We start from the raw sequence: 11349 nt of genomic DNA, 5'->3' as shown, positions 1-11349 counted from the left end.
TTAAAATTATTGACTAAACGTTTTTTTTATAATAACTATTTAATTTGTTCAATTATTTTTCATTGTATTTTCCACTCATATTGATATGAAAATATTAATTATCTATGATTGTTTAATTAGTATTATTATGATAAGATCCTCGGACTACCGTCTAGGTGAGGGCATACACCGATATAAAACCGTGGGTAGGCAGGCCCAATAGCCGACATGGTGTACCTCGTGATGGGACAAAACGGAATTGTATAGGTGCTAGACATAAGAATTTCGGAAACGTTCAACAAACATCCCAAGGCAGAGAACGACCCAAAAGTCGTTGGATTAGAAGTGGCCAGCGGAAAAGTATGTATCGTTGTCTCATTGGGTAGGTTATATGTTCCATTGAGGACTTTAGTTTGCCCATACTAAATTTCGCCATAATATATAGGTGTCTGTCTAAGCTATCTTATATTTTTATTTCCCGAAAAATACAAGGATCTAAAAAATTTGTAGAAAAGGATGTGTTTTACGTAGCACTGATCAAAAAGCCCTTCGGAAATTCGTTTCTTTTAAAAATGTAAGTTTCGAACATTGATTATTGTTAAAATAAATTGTTTTCACATGAAACGTGGTTTTGAAAGCACAACTCCAACCGTAACAATTTAATGATTGATCAGATCGGATGGTTATTTTTCAAAAGTCAACTGGCCGTTTTTCTCGGTTACCAAAAACCGCCCATAATGTATTATAATAATTACAATAATTTCCAACGTGGATGTCGATGTTCCGTGCCGTGAAATTAAAATGACCAGCGGCCCCTAAATTTATCGGCCTTAACAATAGACACTGGGGTATTTTTTTTTTTAGCTTAATTAAATATTTTTCTCACAAGCCTTTTAATCATGTAGGTTAGGCACTACACCTATTCATAAATAGTTTAAATCGTATATTATAATGCATCGCATTGTAAAATTAAAATTTTTGGTTTTAAGATATTTTCTAAAGTGGAGAAATTAAAATGTATAATATATATTCATTTTTTTATACATGCTAGGTAACCAAGGAATGCGTTTTAAACAAAAATCTCAAAAACATACATTTCGTGTAAACTATAAAGTATCTGGATTGCTACAAATACTTATAAGGACAACAAATGGTCAGTCACAAGTTAAAGTTCGAGCCGGCAGTGCCGTTGAAACGCCGGGACAATATCGTGAGTTCTGATTATACCAACGTCGAAGCGTTTACGCCGTCGTACAACGACAAGTGCACCGATCCGGATATGTTTCTATTGCTGTCCATGGACTATCAGCGAACGTGGATGATGGAGAAAAATGCATATCTCAAAACCGTAAACGTGGAAAAGGAAATACCGAAGCACTGGATAAGAGGGTACGCTGCCAAACACCAGCACAGGATACCCAGATTAATGTTGCCGGACAAACCCGAGTTCAAAGGGCTAAAGAAATACGCCAACGTCAAGTCTAAACTGTTGCTAAACAGCAAAGCCAAGACTTTACAGGAAGTGTGTGCACCAAAGCCGATGGAAACTAAATGGAAATAAACGGCTGTAGTACAAGAGAGCAAATGAAAACGTTAAATTTATTGTTTTGTTTTTAGCTGTGCAGGAAACAACTGCAGGCGTTCGCAGAATCCCAATAAAATATTATTAACTCTTGAGTAGTGTTAATAATTAATATGTACCTCCATTAATATATGGGTACGTATGTTTGTAGAGCATCAGTAGATAACGATCTACCGTATTTTAAGCCCTAATGTCTAGTTTAAAAAATATTCCCTAATGAAGACGAGCTAATCGTTGCCCATATTGTTCAAAAACTCTAATCGGTTCTAATGTTTCTAAAAATGAGTCGTTCAAAATTTTAGATCATTCCATAAATTTTACCCGGGCCTCTTAAGTTAAGTTGAGAAGTAATTGAAAAACAAAGCTGAACTTTTCGCTACAACTTATTTTTTGGTCAATCCACAATTATGGGAGTGTAGTCTTTGGATAGAATAATTTGAGAAAATTGAAATCTGTCTTTTTTTTTTTAATATTTCTCGAACAGATAATATTTGATTTTATTTAAAAAAATGATCTATCCTTGTGTATTTCATAACGCAGAATAGAAATACGATGGTGTAGGTAGATTTTACATATCATATTAAGTTTTTTTAGATATTGAGATCAAACCTACAAAACATTATTATTGACACGTGATGTTTGTTTAGTAACTCAAAAGTGGAGTTCTCGCGATTACTTGCATTAGAAGCTTCGATTTATGGTTTGTTACACGGAGTAACATTTTCCAATATTTTGTTATAATTAATTTGTTATTTTTTATTCATAATGAGTTATAATTTATATTGTGGATTATCTGTACAAAGTTATACCTTCTGACAGCAACAGTCTCACAGATGTAGATGACTTTGATGACGAGAATTACAAAAATCACATTCCGAGGCTAAAAATGAATTACTCATGAAGAGTTTCATAAAAAAATTAACATAGAGCCTAATGGAAAATAAAAACTTCAAAGCTCATTTTCCGAAAGTTGCAAAAAGTATCATTGGCCCTTCTTGCTCCAAGCCACAGATATATATTAAACATTAAAAAAATTGTTAAAACGAGCAGGCGCGTGGCTAGTATTAGATAGAGCGGCAGAGTAATAACGCACATTATACAGTTGCTTCATAAATAAAATTACTAAATCATAGATGGGATTGTGTGCAATATAGCAATATACCCCAAAACTACTATGTACGTCAGAATTTGATTAATTTTTATTTATTTCAAATATATTTTAATAACAATGTAAAAATCATTAAGTCTTTTAGTGCTATTCAAAAGTAAGAAAACTAAAGGTTTATAAGGTCATATAATATAAATTACCTAACAATATATTATTATGTATGTAAATAATATCATATACAATTTTTATGAATATTTAAGAATCCCTGTTTAATTTGCATATTTGAGTATCACAATTGACATGTCAACATTTATAATAAAATAATTTTACCAAATTGCAAATAGTACTATTTTTTGTGTGTGAATATTTATAAATGTACTATCATGTATCATAAAAAAATAGATCTATGCCCTATGGAACTATTGTGTTCTGGGTACTATATTTATCTATGATGCCGGGGAACACCAATAATCTTGAATTTTCAGCTAAGTACTTCATATTTATTTTGAGTCAACATTATATTAAAGCTTTATTGTGTTTTAAAAAATATTATTATCTTTTTTTTTTAAAAATTGTAATTTTTTTATGGTTAGCAGTATTTTTTGTTGCAGGACTAGAAATGCTAAATCAAAATCTCAAAGCATATTTCATAAGTAAGTTTTAAATTACAACCACTATTATTTACATGAAATGTTAGGATAACAAAAAAAAATATTAACTCGTACTTTAATTAACTAATAAACATTATTATTTAATTTCAGATTTCCTAGACAAGAATATTATAGGACAAAATGGCTAAATTTTATTTCAGCAAATACAATTAACCCAGCTGACGTCTCTAATAACAGCGTGATATGTTCTGTACATTTCCAATCACATTGATCAATGTATTTTTTTTTAAATATTTTACTTCTATTATTATTTATAGAACTTGTACAATTATAAATTACAGACTATTGTTGTCTCAATTATTATTAAATGTACATTTGTAAAGTCTGAATTGTGCAATTATTATGGTCGATTTAATATTTAATAAATTATTAGAAATATTATTTAATAGTACCAACATCGAATTTACCAAAAACCCGTCAAGAGACCTAACCAGAGACCTACCTAACCCAATCCTAGCTGCAAGGATAACATTTGCATTAAACGACAAGAGGAGTTGGTATAGTTGGTAAACTTGCAGCACATACGCCATCTTTTTCCAATGATTTTTCATCTACTTTAGATGCCACAACAAATGGTGGAGCACATTCAAAACAAGCTGATTCTCCAGGTACGATATTTTGTATACGTCCACAAAATGTATTTTCACTAACACCAGATTCAAACCATTTTAAACTTAATTCATTGCATGAAGAACTTCTCGCAAGAATGTCATAATTTATATACCTACCTATATGTTATTGTCATATTTTATTAGCCGTATATTATAATACTCAATGGGTTAATGTGAAAATCAATGACTCCCAGAACAGATGTTAACAAACAAACTAAACTAAAAAAAACAATAGTTGTAAACAAACAAACATAATATAAATATTGATTCAACATTTCAAGTTAGAATTTTTAAACCGGACTCGGTTACGTTAAGAAGTTAAACTTAAATGGCCCAAGTCAAGGATTGCATGGAAAACATGTTCAAAGTATGTCTGTTAACTTTTCAACTATTACAGTAAGAGCGCTAAAGGTGAAAAATATTATGTTCGTGTAATTTGTAGTGCGCCGGAGCAAGAGATGGAATACCAAAATCATGTGTACGCAAGACAGCCAATTACAAGAGCTGTAAATGTAAAAGTACAATCTGTCCGACTTTAAAGGTAACACGGGGGTGTACCTGCTTATTGGGGAAAACCCATTTTTAGGTACTTTAGTTGAAAATCTTGTCGGTCAAGTTTGTAATAAACTTTAAAAAACGTATACAAGTAAAACGAAACAAACAAATTAAGATACATGATACGATGAGACGGATTTATATCTAAACAAAACTAAAACATCTAACAAAGAATTAGTTTAAGAAGTAGGTGACATTGTTTTATAACATATTTTGATTACAGCTATAATGTCAATTTGTTTAATGGCGATATATTATAACATGAATTCAAACAGGTGTTTAATTTTTTTAACCGTCAAAATAATCTAGCTGATTTGATGTGTATAGTCAAAGCTAGTTAGGTACTGTTTTAACAATTAAAATGTAAGTGCAATAGAACAGACCATATCCGTAAATCAAAAACCAACCATTGAAGTCTTAAATCGTACCTATGTTATTATTTAACATGTCCTTTGCAACAAGTACCATCGTCGTCAGAACGATTGACGTACCTACTTGTTTGAGGTACAATTTTAAATACACTGCGTTATTCCAAAAATAAAATAAACACAGATTATTAAACATGTGTAATTGTTTTGAATTTTGAGTAAAGTTATACTATACATGTTTTCTATTAGATTGAACACTTCAATTATTTTGTAATTTTTTTCTTTAGAACTATAAATATGTCCAGCCGAAAAGATCAGATTCCTGTAAACCTGTGGAGGTGAGTAAAAAAATCAAAATTATCAACCAATAACACCTATTATTTTCTTATTTACCCAGGTACATCTATTTTCTGGTTCAGGTGCTAAATGTCTGCGACCATCCGTTCGACGAAAACTCCATATACAGCAAATCCTATCAGTTTCACGACTCAAACGCTATTTCTAATTCAAGGCAAAAACCTGTCATCAAACAAGATAATTTGAAAATGGCCGGCGAGTTTAACGGCGTCTCTGTGCAAATGGTTCGTCAGCCCATAATTTTTTTTTTATATTATTTTATTTAACGAGACCAGGGTTGGCATAAAAAAGCCGGGGCTGTATTTACATGTAAAATCCCACTGAACTATTGAAAAAATAAGTACTTGGAAAAATATTATTTTTCTGTAGGTTTGTTAAAAAAAACCCAGATTTTTGCCAACTCTGAACAAGACCCTTAAAACTAATACTGGCTGCTAGAACAAAATACAATTTAACTAAAAAAAAAAAACCATTTTGTACATTTTGATTAAATAGTTATTTTTACACGTTTTTCAATCTAAAGCGTGACTAACGAATAACGTTAATTTTTAAAAAGAAAATTACTACACTAGTAGAGGATATAAGTTTACTCGTTCTTTGCTAATTTTCTTTAAAAAAAGTATAACGCATTTAATTATAGCATTGGATTAAATCTATTTTATCCATTTTTCTTCAAATGTGCTCTATCAGATTTTCTAGTCACCCTTAATTTTATAACAAAAATAACACATTTAAAATTACTCATTATGCATTAAATAAATCCATCAATTTAATAACAAAAAAAAAAATACATTTTTTTACCAAATATAACAGTTGAATCGGTCATTTAAAAAACGACATAAGTCACTGATTTTTCAACAATTCGTTTTTGTCAAATTTGATAATTTTATACTTAGTTACGTATTCTGTGTGAAAACTAAATTTGTCAGACTCATATTCCATACAAATGTTGAGGACAAGAAATTAGAATCACTGCAAAAACTAGTTATGAAGTTTTTTGTGGCTAGTGTAACATTTCAATTTTGTAACTTGTGTCGTTTTTGGAATGACCGATTCAATTGTTTCCTCCATTAAAAATGTAATTTTTTAGCTTGTGAAATTATTACATCTAAGACACAAATTGTATTTTTTTGTAAACAAATCGCTAAATATGCCAGGTAGGCAAAATTCTGGGTTCATCCGACTAAAAAAAAATTAAACTATTAGAATTCCCTCCCCCCCCCCCCGAATTCAAATAGTTTAAATTTTGAAACATGTAATAAGTAGCTTTTTTTGCAAATTTTAAAAAGCAACAAGTTTATGTGATAGTAATTGTTTTGATTACTTCGCTAGAAATATTTATTAGTAAAAACTGTACCTATATATTGTATATAGCTAAGCTACCAGAGGCCGTGCGGGTCTTTGGTACAGAAAATCAAACCGAGAGATCACAGAATGATGGGCGAAGGCTGCATGCGGTTGTTGACTACTCAAAAACACGACTACTACGATGTGCAAAAGGACTGCAAACGGGAAGACAGCATCAAGCGTCACGATAACTTGTACGTGCCCAATTGCCCGATGGACTCGCAAACCACCAACGCATTCTCTTACAGGCCCGTTGAAATTTCTCCGGTCAAAAATTGCAAACCACTTCTCAGGTATTTACTGTATTCATAACCAGTCGCCATTCGTCAAAGATTGCCAAATATTTGTATTTTAAAATGTCCTAAAAATTTGTAAAAAAAAAAAAAAAAAGGATGCCTTATGAATGCTTAAGCATTCACATCTTTTAACATTGGTGTTTCATTTCAGTTATACCCAACCAGCTGGCGATATGAATCTCGAGACGGTTACCAAAAACAGCTATAGACCACATGAAATACCAGAAAAGCCGGAACTCCCGTGGGCCGTTAGATTGGAATACTGCAAGCCAAACGCTGCCGTTGAATGCTGTACGGTTTATAACGAAAGGTAAGGTTTTCTATTAACGGGTTATCGTTTGTGATATTTATAGTAAATATTATATATTATGACTAGTACTTGTATCATTAGCATACGCGTCTTACAGAGTTTAAATATTGTTTGTAGTTACGCAGAACCTGGCAAGTATGTCCTGGAGGACGGTTGCGAAAATGTCGTCGATGAAATAACCGGAGCAAAAATAGGTAAAAACAATTTATTTATTAATTACAGTAACTAGCAAATCACGTTTGGTACGTTATAATTCGCTCAACAGACGAAGACTGTTGTCCATTCCATTGCCTAGCCGAAAACTTTGAAGACCTAATAAGATCGCCGCACGTCAAAGCTCACGAATTTGAAGATTAATCGGAAATATTTGCTACGTCTTGTTAAAACAATTTTAGTTATTCTTGCTAACTAACATTTATGATTAACATACAATATGTCTAATAAATATTGTGGGAAAAGTATTAAAGTTGTTTGAGAAAGCTATTGAAAGTGCGTGAAGATGTTTTTCATAATTTTACGACATTTTATCAATCCTAATTGTTGGAACCGATAAAAAAATAAGGTAAAAACTCTTATAATAACCATTCAGAATTTAAACCATTTTATTACGCGGGTGCATTTTGTAGCTAAAATATAAATATATATTATTCTATATACAACCGTTTAGATTTTAGTGTCAAAATAACTATAATTATAAAACAAAAACCATTCAACTAACTCGGTTTCATATTAAAATTTAAGGTAAAGAAGTTGAGTGTTTTTATAAGACTAGGATGCTTTATTTAATAATTTTGTACAAAGCATAAAGATTAAAATTTAAAAATAGAAAGGAACCAAACCCAAATACTTAAACGTTAAGTTAAGATTTAAATTAAAGTGTACGTTATGTTAAGAAGTTTAGTCATTTTTTGTCCGTAAACAAACGTGAGTTTGATGTTTTAAAACATTCTTGGCAGGAAATCATTTGACGAGATTAATGAAATTTCGACCAAACCTAATATTTTCAACTCGATGAAAGCAATACATGTCCAACATTAGCTAATGACTAATACTTAATATCACAATTTGGTAAAAAAAAAATGAATAAATACATAACAAATAATAATTGACACTACGTTAGAGTTACGCCTTGGATCCAAGAACTCAAATCTAAGTCTGCACACTCTAGCGGCTTATCTTCACGCTGTGAAATCAACACATCATTTCGGCTGCTGCGTAACCTGATAGATAAGCTAGCTCCATGAACAGTAGATTAGAATCGGTTCTAGAATATGGTTCTTTTATCTAGTCACCTTATACTGTTGGCAATATTAGGAGACTAAACCGGGTCCAGAATAGAGTTTTATGTTAGGGCCGACCTAACTTTACTTACCCACCCACCTAATGCCATAGAGGACTAATGAAGAAAATTCGATTCCAAATAGATAAAGTTAAAACAGAGGAAAAACAGTTGTTCTTACGGAATCCCCTTACAAAAATTACCTGAAAACAAAAACAAGAATGGGTATCCATGTAGTGAAAAGAATTTATACAACAATAGGAAAAATAAACCTATAATAAACAACAAAGTTAAGAAGGAAGTCCATCTATACCAAATAATTATGATGATACAGAATCTCCTGATGCTTGTTATTTTCATCTAGTTGTTTTGTTGCGAAGTTACCCTGTAAATGATCTCAGTCTTCTGTTAATTATATTCTATAATATTATTTTTTAAAAACCCAATTTTAAATTCTTTATAATTGTATCCAGATAATAATACACATAATAGTGACACGAGCAGTTTAAAAAAAATAGTGCACGATGCGAACGAACAGTCTTTCTATCTAGAAACAGAGTTTTAGTGTTAATAAATTATGGTATCATTATTTGATCTATTTCGTTTTAAAATTCAAATTTTAACCCGAAGTGTTTCGTTTTAATTTTACAGGCGTTTTCTTTGCATTTTTGGCTGTCATATACTTGACCATCCGTATAGACGAAATTTGTTTCTTCTACTTCACTGTCATATTCCATATAATCGTCCGCAGTTTACACTGCCACATTTTCACCATTATTTATTCCAATTCGTCTTCAAATTCAATTTCAACGTCGTTTGTTTCAACTAGTATGCACCGAAATTTGTTATTAAATTTCTCATTTATTTTAAATTTTTTAATGTCCAATAAAAATTGTAAATTAGTGATTATTACATGCATGTAATAATAGCCAATCTCTATAAGATAAAATAACAAAATCAAAATATGAACTATTAATAGAACAAGTTAGTCCAAAATCTGTGCAAAATACTTGTTACTTAGGTTAGATTTTAGAATTTTGGCTAGATTTTTCGTAGTTATAAAATTAATCACAAGAGACAAAAATGAATATTCTCATAGTCAATTTTACATAGTGGCGTTTCCTCTCCCTTCCTGTCCTCATTCCCACGCGCTTCATAATCAGCTTTTATTCTTTGCTTTTGTTCTCCGTTCCTTTTATCATTTATCCGTCTCATAACCTAAAATTGCATGTACTTGTCTTATACTCAAATATGCTTAACAAAATTATTAAAATTTTTTTCTCTTTTTCGTCGTACCAAAATTCTCAATTTTCATTTTTCTTTTGTCTTTGTTTGATGTTTTGCCATTGCGGCAGTCAATTGTAAAGAACAGCGAATAAAATCAGTTGTTTTATTTTATTCAAACATTGTGTTGTTTTTTCAACCAACACTTCAAATGACAATGCGTCGATCTTATACCTCCACGTCTGAGTGAATCAGCAGCCACACGCGTAAGTTCGCCAACAACATTGTGTTGCTTGCGAGGCCGCCCAAGTCGTCCAGATTCATCGTCAACCGGCAGCTCGACATTACACATCCTCGAGGACCCTCGATCATCGCCACGTAATTTTAAGTTAGTTTTAAGTGCCACCAAACTTTGTAATTGTGCCCTGTGGTCATTGCACCAGACCGAACCGACCACAGGGACCCCCGGCCCCATAATTAAACCGAATTATCCCGTTTCCCTTGTATAAATTGTTTCCTTTTCTTTGATCACCCTACCCAACGTGCTGTGTGTTCGTCGACGTGCGGACACCTAACGAAACAGCGAGGCCTATTAGAAATTAATTTACGCAATTTTTTTTTGTTAAGCTTATTACTAAGTCATTGGTCCTTCGTCTATCTCTTCGTTAATTTGTCTTTGTTCTATTTCGTAAATATCATATGTAATTCTATAAAGAAAGGTTTAAATGCTCAAATCACAAAAATGAAAGATGAAAGTGGCCACTCAATTACGGACGAAGTGAATATTATTAACAAGTTTCGTATTCACTTTAAGGATCTCCTAAATATAATTCAAGATAATGATGTTATAGAGGAAGATATCCCGCTACGCCATACAGTACAACCATACATCACTGAACCGGATAGAGAAGAGATAAAACACATTATAAAAATTCTAAAGAACAACAAGGCCCCTGTTGAAGACAACATAAATGCAGAGCTAATTAAAATATCGACTCCAGAAATTTTTTCGAAAATTTGTATATAACTAAGAAAATGTAGAAAAATGGACAAATCCCTCAATATTGGAGAACGGCAATAATCTGCCCAATCTAAAAGAAAGGAGATCAAATAGACACAAAAAACTACAGAGGGATTACTAAACACATGCTATAAAATGTTGTGTGCTGCAATATTACACAGACTAGAAAAAGACTCATAGGACATAATAGGAAAATACCAAATTGCATTTACAAAAGGAAAATCTACCACTGGCCACATATTTACAAAGAGACAAATAATAGAAAAAATGTATGAATTTAGAAAAGAAGTGCATATATGTTTTGTTGACTTTAGCCAAGCGTATAAAAGTATAAACACAGACAAACTATGGAGAATCTTAGAAGAACTCAAAATACCAACAAAATTAATCCAATTAATAAAAGAATGCAATACCAACACTGCTTGTAAGGTCAAATTCCAAAACCAATTATCGGAAAGTTTTGAAGTTAATACGGACTTGAGACGAGGTGATGCGCTGTCGTCGTTGCTATTCAATTTAGCCCCCGAAAAAGTGGTAAAGACAATGCCGGCACGTCAAGAGATAGAAATCTTAGTGGAAAACACTATATACTTGCGTATACAGACGACATTGTGGTGATGGGTAATACACGTGCTGAGGTA

General features: G+C 31.8%; 1 protein-coding gene across 1 annotated transcript; it reads left to right on the top strand.

The window, feature by feature from the left end:
• Positions 1-4279: 4279 nt before the first annotated feature.
• On the top strand, positions 4280-7541 carry LOC126847875 (uncharacterized). The gene is made up of 8 exons (XM_050588289.1): positions 4280-4318; positions 4394-4492; positions 5162-5212; positions 5294-5455; positions 6606-6871; positions 7026-7184; positions 7302-7378; positions 7450-7541. The coding sequence occupies exons 1-8, from the start codon at positions 4280-4282 to the stop codon at positions 7539-7541; spliced, it is 945 nt and encodes a 314-aa protein (XP_050444246.1).
• Positions 7542-11349: the final 3808 nt, after the last annotated feature.

This window comes from Adelges cooleyi, unplaced genomic scaffold (genome assembly GCF_023614345.1).
Source record: "Adelges cooleyi isolate 19-005CV unplaced genomic scaffold, UGA_ACOO_1.1 ACOO_flye_CR_arks_rails_tigmint_CR_PRNA_124, whole genome shotgun sequence".
Taxonomy (NCBI): Eukaryota; Metazoa; Arthropoda; class Insecta; order Hemiptera; family Adelgidae; genus Adelges; species Adelges cooleyi.
This window is presented reverse-complemented; position numbering and strand designations above follow the sequence as displayed.

Excerpts from the sequence above, each read along its gene's own strand:
- LOC126847875 (XM_050588289.1), top strand. The coding sequence starts at position 4,280 with ATGGCCCAAGTCAAGGATTGCATGGAAAACATGTTCAAA. Across the intron at positions 4,493-5,161 it reads CAATCTGTCCGACTTTAAAG|AACTATAAATATGTCCAGCC; the intron begins GTAACACGGGGG and ends TTTTTTCTTTAG. Across the intron at positions 7,185-7,301 it reads TGTACGGTTTATAACGAAAG|TTACGCAGAACCTGGCAAGT; the intron begins GTAAGGTTTTCT and ends TATTGTTTGTAG.